This window comes from Corythoichthys intestinalis, chromosome 11 (assembly GCF_030265065.1).
Source record: "Corythoichthys intestinalis isolate RoL2023-P3 chromosome 11, ASM3026506v1, whole genome shotgun sequence".
Classification (NCBI taxonomy): Eukaryota; Metazoa; Chordata; class Actinopteri; order Syngnathiformes; family Syngnathidae; genus Corythoichthys; species Corythoichthys intestinalis.
The window spans coordinates 19,156,114-19,180,363 of NC_080405.1; the positions used below are offsets into that span (position 1 = coordinate 19,156,114).

Consider the following 24,250-nt stretch of genomic DNA (forward strand, 5'->3'; position numbering starts at 1 on the left):
TGTTGACAGTGTCACGTGACGTTGCTTCCTGCGGCCATGTGATCAGTCTCTACTCTCTTTCTCGCCGAGAAAAACATTGAAAGGGACTGCCAATCGAATGATTTGTCGGTCTCAAAAAATGGACAAAGTAGGGAGAAGAGGACATAGAGGGAGTCGTGGTGTTACCGAGGTGAGTTGCGGCTACTTGCTTTTATTAGAGGTGGTAAAACCTCTGAGCAGAAGTACTCGTATATGAAGCGAATGCATTCATGTACAAAATTAAGAAATGCATCTTTACTGTCAGTTTTCGTTTACATTACATCAGGGGTGGCCCAGTTTTTATTGATCCGCAGCAAATTATGAAAATATAATTAAATATGGCCCCAACAAGCTTAAATTGTTCCTCCATTCTATTACACTTGTCAGCTTTAACACCAGCACTACACTAACACATAATGAAAAACTGCTAAAAAGGTAAAAGTTTGGTTTTGCTAAAATTAGACGCTACATTAAAAATTTACGATTTGACATCCTACTCATTCAGAAAATATTTGCTAAATGTCATCGTGTTTTAGGTCAAACTAAGTCTATAAAATAGGGAGAAAATGTTGAACACTGCTGGCCAAAAGTATTGGCACCCCTGCAATTCTGTCAGATAATTCTCACTTTCTCCCAGAAAATGATTGAAATTACAAATGCTTTGACAGTAATATTTTCACTTATTTTGCTTGCAATGAAAAAAGACAAAAGAGAATGAATAAAAAAGATTTAATCATGATCATTTAACACAAAGCTCCATAAATGGGCCGGACAAAAGTATTGGCACCCTCAGCTTGGTACTTGGTAGCACAACCTTTAGACAAAATAACAGCGAACAATCGCTTCCGGTATCCATCAATGAGCTTCTTACAATGCTCTTCTGGAATTTTAGACCATTCTTCTTTGGCCAACTGCTCCAGGTCTCTAAGATTTGAAGGTTGCCTTCTCCAAACTGCCATTTTCAGATCTCTCCACAGGTGTTCTATGGTATTCAGGTCTGGTCTCATTGCTGGCCACTTTAGAAGTCTCCAGTGCTTTGTATGAAACCATTTTCTTGTGCTTTTTGAAGTGTGTTTTGGGTCATTGTCCTGCTGGAAGACCCATGATGTCTGAGGGAGACCCAGCTTTCTCACACTGGGCCCTACATTATGCTGCAAAATTTGTTTTGGTAGTCTTCATAATGCCATGCACACGGTCAAGCAGTCCAGTGCCAGAGGCAGCAAAGCAACCCCAAAACATCAGGGAACCACCGCCATGTTTGACTGGGGGGGACCGTGTTCTTTGCTTTGAAGGCCCTCGTTTTTTTCCTGTCAACTCTTTGTTGTTGCGTTTTCCCCAAAACTGTACTTTTGTCTCATCTGACCAGAGAACATTCTTCTAAAACGGTTTAGGCTTTCCCAAGTAAGTTTTGGCAAACTCCAGCCAGGCTTTTTTTATGTCTCTGGGTCAGAAGTGGGGTCTTCCTGGGTATCCTACCATAGAGTCCCTTTTCATTCAGACGCCGACGGATAGTACAGGTTGACATTGTTGTACACTTGGAATGTAGGACAGCTTGAACTTGTTTGGATGTTAGTCAAGGTTCTTTATTTTAATGACACTGCGCACGGTAGACACAGCAACATTCGAGTCTTTGGAGATGGACTTGTAGCCTTTAGATTGCCCATGCTTCCTCACAATTTTGCTTCTCAAGTCTTCAGACAGTTCTTTGGTCTTCTTTCTTTTGTCCATGCTCAATGTGGCACACACAAGGACAGAGGTTAAGTCAACTTTAATCCATTTTAACTTGCTTCAAGTGTGATTTAGTTACTGCCACCACCTGTTATGTGCCACAGGTAAGTAACAGGGGCTGTTAATTACACAAATTGAAATTAGAGAAGCATCACATGATTTTTCAAAGGGTGCCAATACTTTTGTCTGGCCCATTTTTGGAGTTTTGTGTAAAATGATAATGATGAATTTTTTTTCCATTCTGTATTGTGTTTTTCCATTGCAAGCAAAATAAATGAAAATATTACTACATTAGCATTTGTAATTGCAATCATTTTCTGGGAATAATTAGGCATCATCTGACAGAATTGCAGGGTTGTGTATATTACATAACTGACATGCTCTCCACTCACAGGATAGAGATGTCAAGTTATCCAAATCGTTATCCTATGCGCTGCGCCATGGAGCCAATCAGATGGGTCTACAGTTACATTCAGGTGAGTTAAAAACAGCTGTTTCTCGTTGTGTACTGAGTGGCCAAAAATAGTAGATACAAGAGATGGAGGGAGCCATACTGATGCATCAGCGCATCCGCTGAGCTCACTAGGCGAAATCTCATTTCAGTGCATATATCGTTTTGGGAAAAAGTCACGTGACCGATGCAGTCACTAAATCGCTTGCCAGGCAAGCTGTCAAACTGTCGCAAGTACTGTATGTAAGGAAGTGCATCTGCCAGCCGCCAATGGGATGGATTTGATTAAAACAACAACTTCTGAAGCAACCCCGCCACTGAGCCACTCTAAAATTCTAGAACAGGATAATAAAGCAAAGCACTCTGCGGTATGGGATCATTTTGACCTCATATCGGTTCAGCGTTACATTTCTCAGAGCTCTTTCGAGGCTCACGCGGGCACTTAAAAAGTCCTAAAATGTTCTTTAATTGAAAATCTGGATAATATTAAATGATCAGTATTAAATTTCCAGACGATGGGTTTAACCCCAGTGAAATCACTGCAGTCCCACAAAATTTTCTAATCTGTGTTGTTTTCATCAGCAATGACGATAACGAAATGATTTCGTTGACGAACAATTTTTTTCATGACGATGGCGTCACGATTACAAGCTCAAAACGTGGCTTGGGAGACTAGAAAATAACAAGACATATGCCAGTTTTCATCTGACGAGACGACAACGAGACTAAATGCGACATAATTTCGGTAATATGTTCACAATGCGTGACATTTTCGTTCATTGTACGTGGAGTACGCCTGCTTGCATCGTAGCAGTGTTTGGGTCGTGTCACTTGTGAGATGTACTGCGCCTCTCCCTCACTCTCCTCACCGGAGTTTAGGATGTGTCTAAAGCTAGGCTGCGCTCCATCTTACTAGTTGGAAACACAGTAAGATTTGTTTTCTTATTATGGCAAGAGAGAATTTGCAATGCTGCTTTAGCCTTTAAAGGTTGGTGCTCAGTGATCATCACATGCTAAATGTAACTCCTAGCATTACCATAGCATTCGCATTAGCTTCAGAATGGTGAGCATAGAGAATAGGGTCTCATTAATACAGATTTAAGCACTTTTCTTTTTATGAACATTATTTTTTGAGAGATATGAAGATTATTTTTGTTGTATTTTCACTATGTGATACTTATGTTTGTTGTGAGGAGTTGCTGAAGGTTATGCCAATAAACGGGGCGGTCTGAGCTACGAATCTGAACGCCTCTGTCCACTCAACTGTCTCTCTGCCTACACTCCATTGTGCATAAAAGGAAAACTACGGCGTGAGTCAAGGGACAAAACACACTCATTGGCTTGATTCCTAATTAATTTAAAACTCGCCATTGACACCTTGTGGCGTATTTAAATCACAGCCTTACATAATTAAAGAGTGAAACGTTTTTTTGTTTTTTTTAGTGTGACGTCAACAATAATGCCGACCTATTAGTTAAAATAAATTTACAAATATTATTGAAACGAAAACATTAAGAGGGGTTTTAATATCCAATTATTATAACTTGTACTAACATTTATCTTTTAAGAACTACATGTCTTGCGATCCGTGGATCCCTTTTAAAACAACGTCAGAATATGAAGTGTGATGCAAACTATGTCGAAAAGACATCAAGTTGAGAACAGTGGGCTGTAAAGCACTTGACGCTCACATGAAAAAGGTAAGGCATACATGCTTTGCTGCTAGTCAGGCAGCAACGGTCCCCATGCAAATGTTCGCACCAACAGGCACTAATGCAAGTGGTGTCGAGCCCGGGTCCCAGCACAAGTGCTTTCGCTGCATTCGCCACAACCGCTACACTAAAGGCAGAAATACTGATTTTACTTCTTTTTTTTTGTTGCCAGAGACGCCAACAGTGGCTCAACCAGTTTCACCAGTGAGACGTCGCAATAATAACCATGACTCTATTATACCATTTAGACTTAAGCTTTGCCGTTCTATGATCACGACGGCCTGTTCAATCACGTGGCGTCTTTAAAGCACCATAAAAAAATGAAATATTTGACATAATAGAGCGCCACCGTCAACATGACATGAAAAGCGCGGACTTTTAATATCTCTCCCAGTTTTTATTTGGCACTGACTGACCACGGAAAACTTGAGACATGATCCTTTAATTTTATAATAGGAAATATTTATAACATGTTTTGTACACAAGAGGGTACCCGTGCGCTTTGGATAAATCATGTTTAATGTCTGTAGATTCTTTTGTCTTGCTGGAATTCAATGTTTTATGTTGTTGTATTTCTTTGGCTCAATGTGGTTATGTAATATGTTATAGTACAGTATAGTAATCATTCATATAGATAACTTGGTGCTGAGAGAAAAAAAAAAAAAAACGTTGTTTAAAAAAATAAATCAAACATCTTAAGAAGTTACTCATAATGTTACGCATTGCTTTTCACCAAATACTTTTTTACTTGTACTTAAATACATTTTTTGGATGACTACTTTTACTTTTATTTGAGTAATATTATTTTGAAGAAACTACTTTTCCTTGAGTAAAATTTTTGGCTACTCTACCCACCTCTGGCAGTGACAGATGATACTGTCATGTATCCCTAGCTCATGTTGTAACTCTTCATAGATGGCTATGTGTTTGTGGAGGACATCCTGGCTCACCCACAGTTCAGGTCATACAAACTGGAGGATATTGAGAGAGTGGTGGCCCAAAATGACAAACAGCGTTTTAAGCTTAGTCCTCACCCGGAAAATTGCCGCTTGCAGATTCGAGCCAATCAGGGACACACAGTGCAGGTGCGTGGTGAAGTCAATCAATTTGCATGGCTGGGATGTGTAATTTCCTTGACATATCTGATTTGTACTCATTAACTGTGGAGTGTTTCATTGCTTGGATGTATCTGGCCAGTTAACGGATTTGGAGCTTAAGCCAGTGTTGGTTGGTTCTCCCGACTGTCCTGTTGAGGCTGTTCACGGCACCTACATGCGGAACTGGAGCTCCATCAAGCAGCAGGGGTTGAGTCGTATGAGGAGGATGCACATTCATCTGGCCCCAGGCTTTCCTCAGGAAGATGGCGTAATAAGTGGTTCGCAATTGGTGTTTAACGCCTTGATGGCAACATTTTTTTAAATTATATATGTTTCACTTGTGTTTTTGCTTTTAAATAGATGCGAAATCAAGTTGAGAAAGTTAATTAAAATAATTACTAATGATTAAATACATATAATTTTATGTATGATGCAAATCTGCAACATCACCAAAAGTCATCAAGCGTTTAGATTCCAATGTTTATTTATTTTGCAATTTCCATTAGGAATGAGAAGAGACTGTGATCTCGCTATTTTTATCAATGTACCCAAAGCTCTAGCTGGTAAGATTACACACAAGTGAATGACATGTGGTAGTTATCCAACTAAGTAACTTATATGACTGAATTTGATTGTACAGATGGAATTGAGTTCTTTTGGTCAGAGAACCATGTTTTGTTGACATCAGGAAACGTAGAGGGAAAACTACCTCCGGAGTACTTCAGTCAAGCCTTACGACTCAAGCCTACAAGTAAGACATTTATAACGTCGATCAAGTAAGTATATTTTTGATGATGATCAGACATATCCCCCTCTTTTAGGGAGTATCCTGCCAATGTGATGCCAGCTAAAGCTTGATCAACTATTTAGAAAGTCCATCCAAAAATCCTTTTTTCATATTCTGGCCGTGATACATTATTTTTTGAGTTTTGAATGGACCTAATGCATGTTTTTGGAATTTGGAAGGAAGCTGGGTTACCTGCACAAAGCCTACGCAAGCAGAGACAGAACTTTTTAAACACTTCAAGGCCAGGATTTGAACTGAAAACCATCGTGTTGCCCAAGTTTGTAACATTTATTTAAATGGACCCACAATTTGTATTGTTTTCCAAAAATTTCTCTCAAAACTAGACACCGGAGATGAATGTGCAGCATTTTGATGCATATTGCAGTGGAATGAGATGCTTTGACATCAATGTGAACCAAGGGCATAGGTTTGGTCTCAATATTGGTAGATTCTCCATCTTGTTTTGAGTGTTAATGGCTAGTTAACAGATTAATGCGTCAGATTCTTCCACATTAAGCATTATTACTATTTGTTCTTGTTAAGCCCATACATCTAAAAGTTGGTCTTTTTTCCCCCTAAATCAAGAAAAAAAAATGCTTTCAAATGTTTTGAACAATATCCATTCCATTCCTGAATTAAGAACATTTCTGACAAACATTTTTTAAAAGATTAAATAACCAGACCTTTTGCTTAAAATAAGTTTGTTAAGCTTAATTTCAGCTAGCTATTTTTCTTATATCAAGAAATCTGAGTAAAATAGGCTTGAAGCACTGGCAGATAATTTCACTTATTTTTAGTATATTTACACGGAATACAATGGAACATTTTTTTTTTCCAGTTTCAAGGAGGTGGGTTTTTGTAGTGCATATGTATTGGTTCAGGTGATAAACCGTTTGATTCAAACCTTTGTTTTCAAAAACTAAAAAAGAAAGATTTAGAAAACTTCCAGAATAAATGTCTGGATTTTATTAGCAAATTTAAATTGCAATATTTGAACACAAATTATATTAACATACACAAGAAATACAAACTTGTTAATCACCTCTTTACTATCCAGGAATGCAAAAAAATAAGTGTTTTTCTTAATACCATTCAAAATCGTCTGTCTAAATAAATTAAATATGACAAAAAAAACTTGGGCAGTGAATAACAAAAATAAATGAAAATGGAACCTTCCTTCAGGTAAAGCTACTGTTTTTATCCAGAAGCACAGCCAAACTCGACAAAAAAATGAAAGCTCCTTTGGGCTGCTTTAAGACCACATAAATCTGAAAACTGGGGAAAAGAAGTAAACCTCTGTTTCCTACATTTCTTAGTTTAATTAACGTTAACAGTAGAAAACATACAGGGAGATATTTCTCTCAAAGCAGCTTACACTCCTTGAGTTCGAGAAATTCGCAGATTAATGTAACTCTGATGCAGGTTGGACTTATAGTAGCAAAATTAGTGGTGTGTTTCCCACCTCAACAATATTGATGTCTCTTTTCATTACTTACTGTTGCTGTTGGTGGTGGGGAAAAAAAACTCTAATATCCCTCGTCTTCGAAGAGGGCAGAGGAGGTGGCATGTTGTATTTCTTTCGGGCTGTGAATGCGTGTGTGTGTGTGTGTGTGTGTGTGTGTGAGTGTGGGTGGGTTCAAGTCATCAGCCAATCAAACTTGTGTTTGAGGGGAAAAAATGGACTGGTACAGTCAGCAAGTGAAAACGGGTCAATCAGAGGTTGCGCTAGACTTTTTCGTTGTCTGTCATTTTGACTGACAGTGTCATAAAAATCCGGTCATAATCTATTTTTACCCGTCACTTACATTTTTAAACTGATAATAATGACATATTCAATAGTATTTAGTTTTCATTCATTTTTAATTAATATTCCGTCCGAACAAGCTTAACAAGAGGGAAACAGACAGCGGAGTGCACCAATCAGCGACGGGCAGACGTGCCGTTAGCAAAGCGACGAGGGCAGGACGAGGGACTTGCGCGCGGAAGTAAACATACGAGGAGAACGGAGTTTATTCAACATGGCTAGCGCGAGACACTGTTGTCAATGACTCATGTCGATGTGTTTTAGCTAATTTAAAACTGAATTTACCGCGGATTGGAACATATTCTCGGCTCTCCCGTCGCCATCCGTGTTGATGTAGAGATGATTTTCGGCGCGCAAGAGTGACGTTGCTCGTGAAGAACACGTCACGCAAATAAACAAATCTGATTTGTCGATTGATTTTGTACCTACTCGAGAGGCTGTGTCTCAGACTTTTCTCTTAGTGTTTGAAAAATACAGGGAGAACAGTCTGGCCGTGCCAGGCAAACACTCAGTTGCCTTGACATTTTTCCGAGAAAGGCCAGCGACGTCATGCATCAAGAAAGACAATAGCTAATTAATATGCTCACTCGCCACCCTGTGGTCTGGGGTGTGAATTGCAACCTGTCAAAATGACGGATGGACTTCAGTTTTTTCCGTCACCGTTTTAAAAAACCGGTCAACGACGGAAAATATTCGCTTCACGCGACCCCTGGGGTCAATGTAAGTCTGAACATAATGAAAGTACTGTAATTCACTTAATAATCGTAGGGTCAGTTCTGTCCTTACAACATATGGGGAGGCAATCTAAATTACCTTTATAACTGATGTCATTATATATTGCAAATAAGGCTGATTAAAAGTTGATGGGGGCAATTGGAGCATCCTGAAAAGTTGATAGTGTTATGTCCCTGCTGTCCCTATGCAAACCTACGCCCTTGATGTGAACACAAGATGAAACAGGCTAAATTTGATTAAAGGTGTTTATTTTTAAACATTTGGTGTTGCAGCTGTTTGTTTTCTCACTGAATTCTCTAATAGCCTATAAGTTGAGCTTGTAAGATTGTGTTCAGTAATGTTTTCATTCGGAGTGTGTTATGTATTTAGAACTCAAATGTTAAATGTTTTTCACATTTACTATAGAGGCAAAAAAAGGCTAAAGTGATTATAAATTAGAGAAGCATAATTTGGAAACATGCAATGTTGAGATGCATACCATTTTTGTTCACTGAGAATTATGGCTTCGATTGTACAGCTAATGAAATAAAATCCCAACTGCTAGCTCTCATAAAATTTTAATGTTGTGAAAAAATAACTTTCAGACAAGCGAAAAAAAGGCACAGAGAAAAAACATACTCAAAGTTGCACTGCAGTATTAATAACATTTTGGGGGGTAATATTTTATTAGAGGACAGGACAGGAGTGGAAATGTTAGTGCTATTGTTACACATCTAATGTATAAGCAGTCCAATTTGCTAGATATATAAATCTAGGTCATGTTTTCGTTAAAATTAGTCTGAGACCGCTAAACCTGCTCCATCATCAAATGAGTTCATACACAGTTAGAGCAGAAGGAACTAGACCATACTTTAAAGGCAACCGTATATTTATCAAAATCTATCAATCAGCTCTCCAGAATATTCAAACTCAAAGATGTTCAAACTCAAAGATGTACAAACAACTAAGAAAAATGAAAACCGTGCAAATGCAGAACAACAAAATTAAGCATGCACAGTTTAAACAGCTGGAATAGAAATTTTCTTCTCGGAAAAATTCAAAAGTGCATCATTAATGTTAAAAATATGTCTTATTTATTTGAGGTCTTTCTCAATTGCTTCCACATTTTCCAATTCCAATTTTTGGATCTTCCTGCCTGGGGAAATCAAGAAAGACAAAAAGAAATGTAAATATTCTGATGTTCACCTTCTTTATATTACCAGCGGGGTAAGAGAAAAGTACCGAAGTGAATCTCAATTTGTTCGATGACATCCATGCCTGCGTCACTGTCCACCATGTTGATGGCGAACCCTCGTTTCCCAAAACGTCCTGTTCGGCCAATCCGGTGAAGGTACGTCTCGTTATCGGCTTTGCCGTCCACGTCCACGGGGAGGTCAAAGTTGACCACCAGAGACACCTGTTCCACATCAATGCCTTGGGACAAACAGCAACAACATTTTTGCAATCTTAATAATATTTGCTTACTTATTTTTTTAAATTATTTTATCTTCGCAATTTAGCACTGGACTTGTCTTACCCCTTGAACAAACATTTGTTGTGACAAGAACCTTCTCCTTGCCATCTCGAAAGCGTTGAATGATATTCGCTCTCTGCATCACAGTTAATTCCCCACTCAGCAATGCGATGCTGTGGCCTTCCTTTGTCAGGTTAGCAGCCAGCCAAGCCGCAGTCTTACAAGTCTACATCATTAAAAAAAAAAAAAAAAAATTCATTATGCAGCTAAAGAGTAAAACGACCTAACAAAAATGATCTTGTTCAAATATACGCAACATTTATATGGAGTGATTGTTGTTTTCATCAACGATGACAAGAATGAAAATATTTCGTCAAAGAACAATTTTTTTCGTGACAGTGACGAGCTAAAAACATGTCTTGGACTCAAACATGAGAGGGATGCCAGTTTTCGTCTAACGAGAACGAAATGATAATGCGCCATAGGTTCCGTCACAAGTTCATGATGTGGGACATTTTCTTATCGTATGTGTAGTTAGCACGCATTGTAGCGGTGTTTGGTCATGTCACTCGTGGTGTGCTGCGCCACACACACACACACGCTTAGTCACGGGTATCCTCTCTAGGCTCCAGTTGCCTTTTGTAAAACGTCAGGTGCTGCTTGGGAAATTTTGTTTATCTTGGCTAGAAGTGCCACGTTGCTTTAGCCTTTGAAGGTCTGGGCTGAGTGATCATCACACACTGAATGTAACTTGTATTGTTAGCATAGCGTTTGCGTTAGCATTAGGATTTAGTGTGGTGATGTCATCTTAAACTCTTGGGAATTTTTTTTTTTTTATATATATATATAGAGTTCATGGCATCCAGGTAAGTTTAACTCAAGGTTGTAGGTTTGGTCTCAATATTGGTAGGGACGATATAACGGCATAACCTGCATGTACACTTTTTGCAGGGGACAGGACATTAATGAGACCAAATAGATTATTGAACGGGGGTCTGGGCAACATTTCTCACCAATATGAACCTAATTTATTGATAGGCAAAGTGATCAAAGCAAAATAAATCTGTATTGACTTATACTGACTTTTATGTGTATTGGTTCACGTGATACAACATTCGATTCAAACCTTTGTATTAAAAAACAACTAAAAAAAAAAAAACGTTTTGAAGTGCAAGCCCCTTTATTAAAAAAATGAGGAGCTATCCAAGAATGGGTCCACTTCTGGGGGACACTGGAGCACCCCAAGACTCAAACTAAAGTATTGTAATGTAAAAAAGACCTGGAAAAAAGTTCATGAAAAAAAATCAGAGATGTCCAAGGACCGATCTACATCTGAGGAATTCTAGACTACCCCAAGACTCGAACCAGAGTACTCTCATGAAATTTGGATGTGCGATTTCATTTCACAGATTTATTATCCATGTCAGTTCATGTCCATGTCAGTGTCCCTCTGAAGTGGACCCACTCTCGGGGACTTGCACTCTGAAGCCAATGCGTTGCATTACGGCACAGGTGTCAAACCGATTCCAGAAAGGGCCGAGTGGGTGCTGGATTTTGTTCCAACCGATACCGTGCAGAGAGTTTAACCAATAAACTTCCTACTGAAGCAAGCAGCACCTGACAAAGTTTAACTGATTACACATGTAAAAGATCTGATTGGTGAAAAAAGGTCCTCTTCATTGGTTGGAAAGCAAACCTGCACCCACTTGGCCCTTTCTGGAATCGGTTTGACACCTGTGCATTATGGTCATGCATATAATGCAAACAATGATCCAAATGAGGGACGGCTAGCTTGACTTCGTTGTTCCTTGTGGCTGGCCTGACCGCAGTAGTTTTGCAGGTTAGCAAGTTCACACAGATTAATGTGATGCTAACTCTGATGCAGGTCGGATTTTAGTAGCAAAATTAGTGATTTTCCTCCACACCTCACCTCCACAACATTGATGTCTTTTTACATTACTTACAGTGGCTTCTGCTGGCTGAAAAAAAAACTTCAAATATCCCTCCTCTTCGAAGGGGGTGGAGGAGGAGGCGGCATGTTGTATTTCTGTCAGCGGGGTTGTGTGAGTGTGCGTCGAGGGGTCAAGTCATCAGCCAATCAAACGTGCGTTTGAGGGGAAAAAATGGACCGGTACATTCAGCAATTGAAAAAGGATAAATGTAAGTCTGAACATAATGTAAATAGTTCACCTAATAATGGTAGAGTCTATTCTAGCCTTACAACATATGGGAAAACAATCTAAATTACCCATATAAGTGAACTCATTATATAATGTAATTAAGGGGGCTTAAAAGTTGATGGGGACAATTTCAGCATCCTGAAAAGTTGCTAGTATTATGTCCCTGCCGTCCCTATGCAAATCTACGCCCTTGGTTTAATCAATTGAAAATAATGTAGTTTTCCTGCTGAGTGTTTCTTATTATCACGAAGATGGTGATGTCCTTGTAGACTCTACAATTACATTATGTGCTCATCTCTCAATCTTCATTCGAAATCGTTGATAACTTTTTATGTATTCACGGACTAAAAATTTTGAAGTTTACAGACGAAAACATTTTGAGTAATTCAACTAAAACTCGACACAGACAAACACATTTTGAAATGACTAAAATATGACTAAGACTAATAAGTATTTTTGTCCAAAAGATGAAAAGGGCTGCCAAAAACAACACTGGTTGTTACTTACACGGCAGAAGATCATGGCCTGTGCCACAGTCATACTCCCGTAGAGGTCACACAGAAAGGTGAACTTTTCCTCCTTGCTCCCGCAGAAGACATAAAACTGCTTGATGTTGTCCAGAGTCTCCTCCTCACGACGCAGTCGGATGATGTTGGCATCGGGAACAATCAACTCTGCAAACTTCCACACCGCCTCTTCAAAGGTCGCAGAGAAGAAGAGCATCTGGCAGTCTTTTGACAGCTGCCTATAGTTGTATGAGCATATATTGTTGAGGCGTATCGTCTAGCAATTCAATTTTGGAATTTAAGTATGTTACTTCTTTTAATTCTCAGATTTTTAATTTTTTTCCTAAGCTATAAATGTGATAACAGTAAAAATACTGCACTCAAAATGTGTAGGCCCCTCAGAGACGGTATATTTTTTATTTTCCAGGAATGTTTTTTCTTTTAACGGTCTTAGCATATACATGTTGTGCATCTATATAAAATTTTATGCAAATACAGCGGTACCTCGACATATGAATATAATTCATTCAAGGCCCTGGTTTGTAACTCGAAATGGTTGCATGTCGAGCGTGATTTTCCCAGAGGAATACATTATAATTCGATTAATTTGTTCCACAGTCCATAAAACCTACGCTAATCCTTAGCAAATACTGCTGGTAAAATTACACATAGCAAAATAAATCAATCAAAATAATAATGACAAAAATAATAATGTAATATAATGGTTTTTTTTCATGTTTTTGTTAGCATCGGACGGCAGCTGTATTTTTCTCCAACATTTCCTTCTTAATTTCAATGGTAAGTGTCACCTTTTTCTGTTTTACACCATTTGCACTAACCTTCTTGGGACACATGTTGATTTCTTTCACAAGAAAATCTGCTGTGCGTTCGTCTTGCGGGAAAAAAATATTGTGAAGCTGTCATAAATCGTCGTATTTCGAATATTTTGAGGAAAATGACGAGTCCAATTTTCAGTCGGATGTCGAAAGAACTGTATGTCGATATGATCGTATGCCAAGGTACCACTGTAGTATGGTAGCACTATATGTGAACACTAAATCATCCAGCCATTCTGTGAGGTACCTATAGGTTCCCACCCTGAGGCTCCATTAATGCTGTTGATTTATTACTTTGTTTAAATGCAACAAGTGGGTAACATTTGTTTTGAACAAAATAATTTACATTCGTTAAACTTCGATTTAAAGCCAATTGTTTGAATGTGTCACACTCCGTATGTTCAATCTTCGTCTTATCTGATGATGAAAAAGATGGAGGCCACTTTTCCCAAAGTGTAAACAAGACAATGGTATCTGGCAGTGGGATGCATTAAAAAAAAGGTTTTACACTGCTAACAAACAATCCAATTATTGATTAATCTACAGTATTTACATGTCCGTGATGAGCCTTACCTATGAATGCGGATGCTCTGGTCACGATGACCTTGAGTGGCGATCATCACGTCAGCCTCATCCAAGACAAAAAGGGTTATCTTTTTTAAATCGATTATTTTCCACTTTTTGCACCAGTCCAGGATGGTGCCAGGTGTTCCCACCACAATTTGTTCTTGTAAAGGCTTCCCTGGCACCACTAAGCAAAAACCAAGTGACAAGGCAAACTCGTTAATATCAGACGTGTGGCATAAAAGATTGTAGATTTGATTGTAGAAAAATTGATTGAACTCTCTTACTTTTATTGCCTCTAAGGGCGTATGCTAGTTTGATTTCGGGGCAGTGTTTGCCCATCTGCTCAATCACTTGTCCAGTCTGCAAGGCAAGCTCGTATGTAGGCGCGATACAAAGAGCCTAGTAAGAAAATCGAAAACATAGTCAATCAATGAAAATATCAGCAGGTCATATGGCTCGGCTTACCTGAGTCCACTTGTGGGCGGAGTTCACATGGCTGAGCACTGCCAGAGAAAAGGCAGCAGTTTTGCCTGTGCCAGACTGTGACTGGGCGATCAAATTCTGAGGTCTGGAACCCCCCCAAAAAGTTCAAGTGTTAATTTTAAGTTGAATGAAGTTTGACTGATTTTCCAAAACTCACGAGTCAGTAAGAAACCGTAGTTTGAGAAAAACCAAGCCCCACTCCATGTACTTAAAAATATTACTTGTTAAACAGGTGGTTAGGCCATCACAAATTTTCTTATGCCTTCTTCATTCATTGAGAATCAGAAGGCACCTATTGTGCAATCAATCTTCCCAATAAAGTACCTTTATGCATAAAATTGAGCTGAAATTAAAGCTCGACCTTGGTAAGAAATCAATTAAAAGAAAAAACTTAAAAAAAAAAAAAAAAAAAAAAAAAAACAGTCATCCCATTTTAAGTGGAGCAAATATTTTTACTGCAAAAAAAAAAAAAAAAGACTTACGGCTGTGCTAGCATCAGAGGCAGAGCTTTCTCCTGAATCGTAGAAGGTCTGTTAAAGCCCATGCCATAGACACCCATCAACAGCTCCGGTTTCCTATTCATGCAATGGGAAAAAACATAGATAGCAAACATTACCCCCTGAACAATTTTTTTTTCTTTAAACCCGTCCTGTTCAGCTGTTTGACATGGAGAATGGAAATCTAAGTGCCCGGATAGTCTGAACAGTTTTAATGTTTCAAATTGAGAGTCTGACATACTCCCATTGTGATCATTCAACACACCTCGTTTATTATAACAAAGCAGCGAGCAGGACAGGCTTATGGGGGAACAGAAGAAAAGAAACACAAGAAAGAGAAGAAACACAAACAACAACAAGAAATACATTGAACGCCTAACTACACTAACTACTAATATGTTGGTGCTATCGTCAGCTAAATGTATTTCCGGTTGACACCATGTGGGGGGCCTGTTAACCAGGGAAAGAGGGGGAAGGAAGTGGGGGAGTCTATAAGCTAAGTGATAGAAAGGGGTAGAGTGTACACAAATCCTTTTTTTTTTTTTCTCCCAATAGTGTTATTTATTTCCTGGCTTTTTTCTGTGAAAAACCCAGAGAGAGTTATTTGGTTATAATCTATTTAAATAATAGTGTTATTATTATATTATATTATATTATATTATATTATATTATATTATATTATATTATATTATATTATATTATATTATATTTTGGGCTGTCAAATGATTCAAATTTTTAATCGAGTTAATCACAGCTTGAAAATTAATTAATTGTAATTAATCGCAATTCAAACCATCTATAAAATATGCCATATATTTCTGTAAATTATTGTTGGAATGGAAAGATAAGACACAAGACGGATATATACATTCAACATACTGTACATAAGTACTGTATTTGTTAATTATAACAATAAATCAACAAGATGCCCTTTAACATTATTAACATTCTGTTAAAGCGATCCATGGATAGAAAGACTTGTAGTTCTTAAAAGATAAATGTTAGTACAAGTTATAGAAATTTTATATTAAACCCCTCTTAATGTTTTCGTTTTAATAAAATTTTCAAACAAAAAATGAACTAGTAGCCATTGTTGATGTCAATAATTACACAATAATTACACAATGCTCATGGTGCTGAAACCCATAAAATCAGTCGCACCCAAGCTCCAGCAGAGGTTGACAAAACACCAAAAAACACAGGTAACAAATGGACATGACACTATGCTGTCATTTTAATCTGTTTGAGCGGGGCATGTGCGTGAAATGCGTCAAATATTTTAACGTGATTAATTTAAAAAATGAATTACCGCCCGTTAACGCGATAATTTTGACAGCCCTATATATTATATTGTATTATATTATAATTTTTATTTTATTTACTTTTGTTCCGTGAAGAATTCAGAAAGGGTTATTTGATTGTTGCTTTCTGAAAACAATACATTTTTACATTTAGACACTCCTGCAATCGTCACACTTTTTCTGTTACAAACTGACCCGGCCCCTCATCAGAGAAGGAAAAAGTTATGTGGCCCTCACAGGAAAAAGTTTGGGGACCCCTGCTCTACAGGAAAGGAGTGGGGGTTGTACTGTATGATAACGGCATTGGCATAAGACATACTTTGTATACAATATTTGGGACTACTGCACTGGTTTGGCATTTGCACATTTTCAAGAACCTATATTCTGTCGTCCGTCCATCCGTTCGTTCGTTCATTCGTGGCAGGACTCGTGCCCTCACGCCGCGTGAATAGTAGTGTTCACTCTTCAACCAATTCTCTGTCAAATTTGTGATTGCACTAAAAGATTGTGTGTTTTTCTAACCAAAGCAAGTGAAAATAGTTAGGAATTACAACTTTCAACAAGTGAGATTTACAATTACACAGACTTTGTTTTATTCATTTGCATCAGCAAGAAATTACGCAATGGCTCCGAAGACATTTTACCATTTCTAGGACAAATTTCCATTGCTGACCTCACAAAAAAGGTCAGAAAACACATTTATTTGCATTAACAGGCACAAGGTTTTTCTTTGCTGCTTGGACAAAGATGCAGTTTAACGCAATGCAGTGCAATTGAACATTTAAGGAATTTAAGACCTACCAGTCAAATTTCAATGCCTTTTTTAGATATATTATCAAGATCAGTAATTTACTTTTTAAAGATTTTTTAAAATCCCTGATCAATAGCTGAAATGCATATGCGCACAGATTCATAGTATACTGCAAAGTCACGTCATTAAGAATTTAAGAAACTATAGGCCTATCCACAGTCATTCACTTTAGTGAATTGATATAATTATGGGGTGTAACCTCGGGGTACCTCACGATACGACTGGTGATACATATACATGATATATGGTGATACAGTACATTAATTATCGATATATGGGTCAGGTAATCAATCTACGATATTCTATAATATAATAATTTGAGAGAAAAATAGGTTATCTACTTGTTTGTCTATTCTACTAAACAGAGACACATTTTAAAACGATGCATCAGTTATTGGCAGAAGCTTTTTAAGCCTGCAAAAGGAGGCACATTTAAATCAAAATTGCAAAACTCAGTGATGATCCTCTCTCGTGGTGTGAGACGAAAGTATAGTACTGTGGTACCTCGACATACGATCGCTTCGACACACAATCTTTTCGACATCCGACGTAAAATTTGACTCTCCATTTGTTTCTTCATCCGACGAAATGCTCGAAATATGACGATTTATGACAGCGTCGCAATTTCATTGTTTTCCCGCAAGACGCACACATGGCGGATTTTCTTGTGAGAGAAATCAACATTGCTTCCAAAAATGTTAAAGCAGGTGGTGAAAAAAGAAAAAAGGTGAGGCTTACCAATGGAAAAATATGAGCGTGGGGCACGTGTCTGTGACTGCTTGACAATACTCCTCCAACCTCCGTTTGCCAGTCTTTATAAGTAAAGGTGACAACCATCGCCAAAGAGATCGCCAGCTTCGTCAGGTTTTTAATCATTTATTTCAAAACTTGTGCAAAAAATCACGCCAACAACCCGCAACAATAAGACGTTAAAAGTGAAAGGAATACTATCTCAACTGCACTCTCTCACTCTGCCCTCAACCCCGCGGTGGGTTCAGATACACCACACCAAATACGACTGCCACATTATAACCCGATTTGTTACATTATTACAGGTATTATTATTAATATTACTATTATTATATATTATTCCGATTTTTATAATGTATTTGTTTTGCTCTTTGTAATTGTTATTTGCAATAGGAACAGCAGTATTTATTAAGGATTTAGTGTAGGTTTTCGGGCTGTGAAACGAATCAATGCAATTATAATGTATTCTTATGGGAAAATCCTGCTCGACATACGACCATTTCAACTTACAAAGTCCTGGAACGAATTAACTTTGTTTGTAGAGGTACCACTGTATACACACACACACACACACACACACACACACACGTTCAAGAAGAGTTAAAATCAACTTGCAACGAAATGGGATGAGATGTCAAGTTTAGACTTACCCGCACCCTGGAAGAAAACGATCAATGTGTGCTTCATAATCAATGCAGTTTTCTTGGACGCATTTTCAGGGACAGACATTCATTTTGTTATAAAGCAGTAACTTCTGTTCATTAATGGTGTTAAAAAGGGGTTCTAGTTTCAAATATGCAGAGAAAATGTTTTTCAAAATCATTTTTGGTTATGGTAAAATCCTTTTTTTCCTTCCCCATAAACCATCATTTTTTGGGAGAATTGTTACATCTATATTAGGGCTGTCAAACGATCAAAATTTTTAATCGAGTTAATTACAGCTTAAAAATTAATTAATCATAATTAATCGCAATTCAAACCATCTATAAAATATGCCATATTTTTCTGTGAATTATATATATATTCTGTGAAATAAATTGTGGGAATGGAAAGATAAGACACCATATGGATATATACATTCAACATACGGTACATAAGGACTGTCGTGGGCATTTCACTCTACTGTCATTTAAATCTGTCTATGCTGCCCTCACTCCGAAGTGTCTACTTTTTCCAAAGCTAGACAGCTAGTGAACGACGCCTTAATAATCAGACTTCTTCCTTTTTCATCTGATTTATTAATAAAATGGCCTCAAACCATTGTCCTCTTTAGACCGTCGTAAAACTACCAAAAAAAAGTACACAAGCATTGCATTAGCAACAACGTTAGCTTAGCACACTATACAGGTTCACTAAACATAAACAAAAGGCGTCTCATACAAAAAATATAACATTTAGCTTATTAACATAATATGTACATTCTTTACAACAACCATATTTACACACAAATCTTGTCCAAGGATCATATAAGCACAACAGAGACGTCGTGCAGCCATATTGAACTGGCAAGTAAACAATAAACCATGTCGCAAAGCGACCACAAGAGTTCGCTGTTAGCACAAAAAGCCTTGCTTTAAAACTTACCAAAAGGCAGAATGCTGTCTCAGCGGGACATGTGCGTTAATTGCGTCAAATATTTTAACGTGATTAATTTAAAAAATTAATTACCGCGCGTTAATTTTGACAGCCCTAATCTATATTTATTTATTTATTTTGCTTTCCTATTAGTGTTCAATGTATAGGTGATCTATGGCATTGATTTAAATGTTAGTATAAACAATTTTTAAATAAAATACTTTTGACATAGAAAAAACTCATTTTGTGTATCGAATTGTGGGTCAAGAATCGTGATACGAATCGAATCGTGAATATTTGCATCGTTACAGCTCTGCTATCGCAATGTATCATCATATGGATATGTTGTCACGGCCCAATTTTTTTTTGGGGTGGGGGGGGTGAAGGGGGTGGGGGGTCAGATATCAGCATTGTACACTTCAGTCATAAGACTAACTTCAATAAGACTTTTCTCTTATTTTAAATTTCCTGACCAGTCAAGATTTTGACCAACCAACAACGAGTATCAGTTATATTACATTTTGTTTGGCAGTTTGCCTTTTGAAAATATTCTCGTGTCGAATGTGCTTTGGGAAAATTTAAGGTTCAGCTGACAAGATTTCTGCTCTGTTAATTACTTGTTTTTTTGGAAGTGTATTTGGTCGTGCCATTGATGGACTGAAATAGACTTAGAGGTAACAAGGCCTTTGAAATGGCCTATGGAGAGATGGGTGACTCACAGGCACAACTCCTCGAATGTCTTAACGGAGAAAAGCGGTGAGTTGGGGTCCCTCCTGACGACCTCGATCTCACTCGTAGTCCTCTTTAGAGCGAGGCGGATCATTTTGTTGACCAGGGATACTTCAGCCGGATCCACTTTGTCACCTTCCATCCCGTCTCAAAATTTCCTGGAAAACAAGCTATTATCCAGAGGTAGGTAGAGTAGCTAAAAATTATACTCAAGTAAGAAAAGCATGACTTCAGTATAATATTACTCAAGTTAGAATAAACGTAGCCTTAAAAAAAAAAATCACTCAAGTCCAAGTAATAAAAGTTATTGAATGAAAATAATAAGACAAACATAAAATATACATAAACATTAAATTAAGTGAAAATTCTGGAATTTCTAAACATTTTAAGCAGCAAAAAACTCAAGTTTGTCGAATTTTCAGCTTCGCACGGTTAGCCAAACATGGTCTGTATATGAAGACAAGGGTGTTCATTATTTTCAATTTCAACATTGGAGACAGTTACTGCTGCCATTTTCCAAATGCTTTTTAACCCTGAGCCTTTATTGGTTATTTTTTGGCCGTTTTTCTCCCCCTTTGACTTTTGGTCTCTTAATACCATGTAAAAATGTTTAACATACCCACAGTAATGGTTGTCTTGCTTGGTATATTTTTCTCAGCACAACACAATTTATAGGAACTGTTATTGTTATACTATAACCTATCACATTACCATATTAGGACAGACAATACACCAAAATCATCAAATTCCGAATACTGAGAAATTAAGCATCAGCCGTCACGTCCTTAGAGCATGAGCGCTCTCTAGTGCGCACCTTTGCACGCATAAACATATTGTCTCCCATCAAATAAAAGGGGAAATGTGAACTAAGGTTGGCCAACCATGTTTTTGAATAATATCAATGGTTAAACAATTATAAGTATATTTTCATTATTTTTTTTAACGCAACCCTTCCAGATTCCTTGTTTAACCCATAGCAACGCCCTTGACAACGAAAATGCCTTTCTTCGGCAATTTTCGGAAATTACGTCACACCGGGAAGTGCGAGGAAAGTTCGCCATAACACAGTATAGTTTGTTGCATTGCTTTTCGGTAAGATGCCACAGCGGTGTGTGGCGATGTTTTGTTCTCACTCAAACGAAAAGTTGTATGAGTGGCCAAAGGATAGCAGGGCACGTAAATGGACATCTTTCATTCTCACGAAGCGAATGAATTTCATGCCATCATCGAGTAGTGTTATCTGCTGTAAACACTTCGAAGATGCCTGCTTCCTTAACCGGTCTGCTTATGATCAAGGATTTGCCAAAAAGTAAGTGTGATTTTTGGATAGATGACTGATGACTTTGTCAAAGCAGAGCTGCCAACTGTTGTGGAATGAACAGTATAAGCTAGCGACGTTAGCCGAGGCTATCCCCGATCATAGTTGTTGTTGCGTTCGCTAGGTTAAGTGTGTTTAAATTGTGCGTCATCTACGATCTTGTCCGAAAGGGTTATTCCACTGTCAATCGGGAAAGGGGTGTGGATGTGCACATAAGCGGGTCGGCGTTGCGGTTATTCACGGTCACGTTGCAGACACACACCGCAGGTGAGTTTGTGCACATTTATTTGTATTTCTATTTTGTATTTCCACCTTCACGCTTCAAGCATTGCATTGCATTTGTACGGTTCGCCGTTTCTTTCACGGTGATTGCTTGATAGCCTTCTAGTTTGTGTTTCGCTGCTTCGCGAGAGCCGCTGACGGGTGACAAGTGTTGCTTTTAATGTCTGGCAGCGAATCAGCGAGCGCGCAGGCCACGCAGTGAATCATGGGAAATGTAGTCTCGGGACAACACTGAAGTGGTGCCTTGTAATCTGTTCGCTTGTGTGAAAAAACTACATTTCCTCACGCCATTAGACGCCACTTTGTTTTCTTATAGTTGCCACAATAAAGTGGAAAAAGCCATCAGTGACTGTGATATAGTGGATATTATTTAGTTGTAATACGGGAGTTCACCAGTAGAGGGTACGCATATCATTTAGATGTGTTATTGTTTGTGCCTTACTTCTTCACTAAAAGAGAGAAAAGTTGTTGTTCAGTCACTTGGCAAGACGTTGAGTAAAGTTGTAAAAGCCAATAAAGGTGTCGTGTGGGTCACTCGGTCAAGATATAACAACGACTCATCTCCCCCCAATGTTTTTATATTATTATTTTATATGCACGAGAGCTGCCGGATCTGCCAAAATGAACATGAAGTCTGATTATTATTTTTTTAACAATATCATCAGATAGACAAAAACATAAAATTATGTGCAAATGCCTGCGTCTTCAAATCATGAAAATAATAACAGCCTATATCTTACCAGTGTTGTAATCTCGATGGGTCTTGTATCCATTCCATGTCAGGTAGTATATACGCACATTGTTTGCATCCTGATTAGCGTCTGGCTAATAACATAAAATTCCAATCTCCTCTTCTTCCTCCAACTCTTCAAAAACTTGGATTTCCTCCCTTGCGCTTGATCTATCGCTTATATCGCTGTTTGAATCATTGTTTGAAGGGCTTTGTATGGCGGCCGTATGTATGGAGGTGCCATCGCGTTCCCGGTGTGACGTATCACTTCCGGGTTCGTCCCCTTTCAGGCTCGAACTTCGGAAACGCGATTATTTTGTCAAATATACAACATATAAATTATTTTTTCATGCTTTATTTGTTGGACAATGTTTAATTACTTTACTTGTGACCCTAGTTGGCATGTGAAGAAATTACTTCACATTACTGCTTTAAAACGATCATATGTCAGGTTTTCTGTGGTCTATCAGTGCCCAAAAGCTGAAAGTTTGAAATCCACACTTTTGCGTGATCAAAGGACTCAAAGGGTTACTTGAAATTGCAAGTTTGTGTGGTCATATGACTGTATTTTCAGGTCTGATGTTTATAAAACATCTATGACTTACATCGGGATTTGAATCTCTGAAACATGAAAATGTTGGGAGTTACTGTTTGCGAGGAGTCCGTTGACAAGTTTGTGAAAACCATTGCGAGTTCAGTTAAGTATCTATTATGTATTAAGTTCGTCTGTCAGGGCCATCAGTTTGTTCCACGTAATAGTGTCACATGCGGCCAACATCGTATTCACAGTAAAAAAAAAGAGCAGCAGACAGTCATGATTAACACTATTGGTCAGTAATTAGCAATAGATCATAGGAACACGTGGGACATGTCACACTATGCGGGACGACAAGAAGAAATTCGATGCAGCGTGTCTCGGCCATGGCGTCATGGATGTTTATTTATTTATTTATTATTATTATTATTATTATTATTTTTTTTTTTTATGTTCCGCTGAAAAAAATCATTTATTTACTGTACCAATCGGACCCAAGCATTTGTAAAACACCAGACGTAACGACGCGTCCTAATCACAAAGTTGATTTAAAACTAACAGTAATACTATGAAAAAAAAAAAGTTAGGAGCACTAGCAAGCCAACCATAAAATTAAAATAAAAAAACACCTGTACGCGTGCAGAGGTCGCCTATTTCCCGAATGTTTACCGCGTGTGCCAAGAGCCCAAGAATATTTTCAAGAAAATTATGACTTACTTTTGGATTATATGATGTAGACGGTGACTTTCAGACACTGACGATCTAAATGTCATGTGGCTTCAAAATTTAAGTCAAGCAAGAAAAAAAAAAGGGGGGGGAAGGGGGTGTAGATCACGTGACCAGGATCAAAGATCCCCCTTTTATTTAGGATCAAAGATTTCAAACGTGCATCTTTACAAAACTCTGCTTCATCAACCCAATTCACAATCAAATCAAAATTATATAGTCCTTTACAAAAACCTGAGGGGTCCTCAAAGCCCTTGACAACAAAGTAAAATATAGTATATGATAAATAAACGAAAGTACTATACAATAAAATTGGGGAGAAAAAAAGAATGCATCGCTCTAAAAGTCATTACAACAAATAAAACATAAAATCCGAACACATTAAAATCCTAAAAAAAACAGGCTACCCTAGTCAGGAGAAAAAGCTAGTCTAAAAAAGTGGGTCTCTTAACCTAGATTTGGAAAAGGCCTAGATTAGTGATGTTGCAGATGTCATGGGGCAGGCCTCTACACAACATGGGGGCAACAACAACGAAAGTTTGATCACCCCACTGTTTAAAATGTGTGACACGATCCCAGTATTTGAGATACAGTGCTGGCCAAAAGTATTGGCACCCCTGCAATTCTGTAAGTATTGGC

At 38.0% G+C, this 24,250-nt stretch overlaps 2 protein-coding genes across 5 annotated transcripts; one reads left to right on the forward strand and one right to left on the reverse strand.

Moving 5' to 3' along the window:
• The first annotated feature begins 40 nt into the window (after positions 1-40).
• trpt1 (tRNA phosphotransferase 1) lies at positions 41-11,468 on the forward strand. The gene is made up of 7 exons (XM_057851021.1): positions 41-169; positions 2,141-2,222; positions 4,825-4,994; positions 5,107-5,284; positions 5,513-5,569; positions 5,647-5,757; positions 5,828-11,468. Exons 1-7 carry the CDS (start codon positions 98-100, stop codon positions 5,845-5,847), a joined length of 690 nt encoding a protein of 229 aa, XP_057707004.1. The 5' UTR covers positions 41-97; the 3' UTR covers positions 5,848-11,468.
• LOC130924444 (ATP-dependent RNA helicase DDX19B-like) lies at positions 8,883-23,670 on the reverse strand. 4 transcript variants are annotated; one of them, XM_057851020.1, is made up of 10 exons: positions 23,603-23,670; positions 20,011-20,190; positions 14,840-14,932; positions 14,340-14,442; positions 14,159-14,273; positions 13,881-14,058; positions 12,473-12,710; positions 9,849-10,011; positions 9,554-9,745; positions 8,883-9,467 (listed from the first exon to the last, which is right to left on the reverse strand). In XM_057851020.1, the coding sequence occupies exons 2-10, from the start codon at positions 20,160-20,162 to the stop codon at positions 9,406-9,408; spliced, it is 1,296 nt and encodes a 431-aa protein (XP_057707003.1). In that variant the 5' UTR covers positions 20,163-20,190; positions 23,603-23,670; the 3' UTR covers positions 8,883-9,405. The 4 variants fall into 4 exon arrangements, with proteins under 4 accessions (XP_057707003.1, XP_057707000.1, XP_057707001.1 ...); XM_057851017.1 differs by having other exon boundaries at positions 20,011-20,178; positions 23,603-23,663; XM_057851018.1 differs by lacking the exon at positions 23,603-23,670 and adding an exon at positions 22,361-22,734 and having other exon boundaries at positions 20,011-20,178.
• Positions 23,671-24,250: the final 580 nt, after the last annotated feature.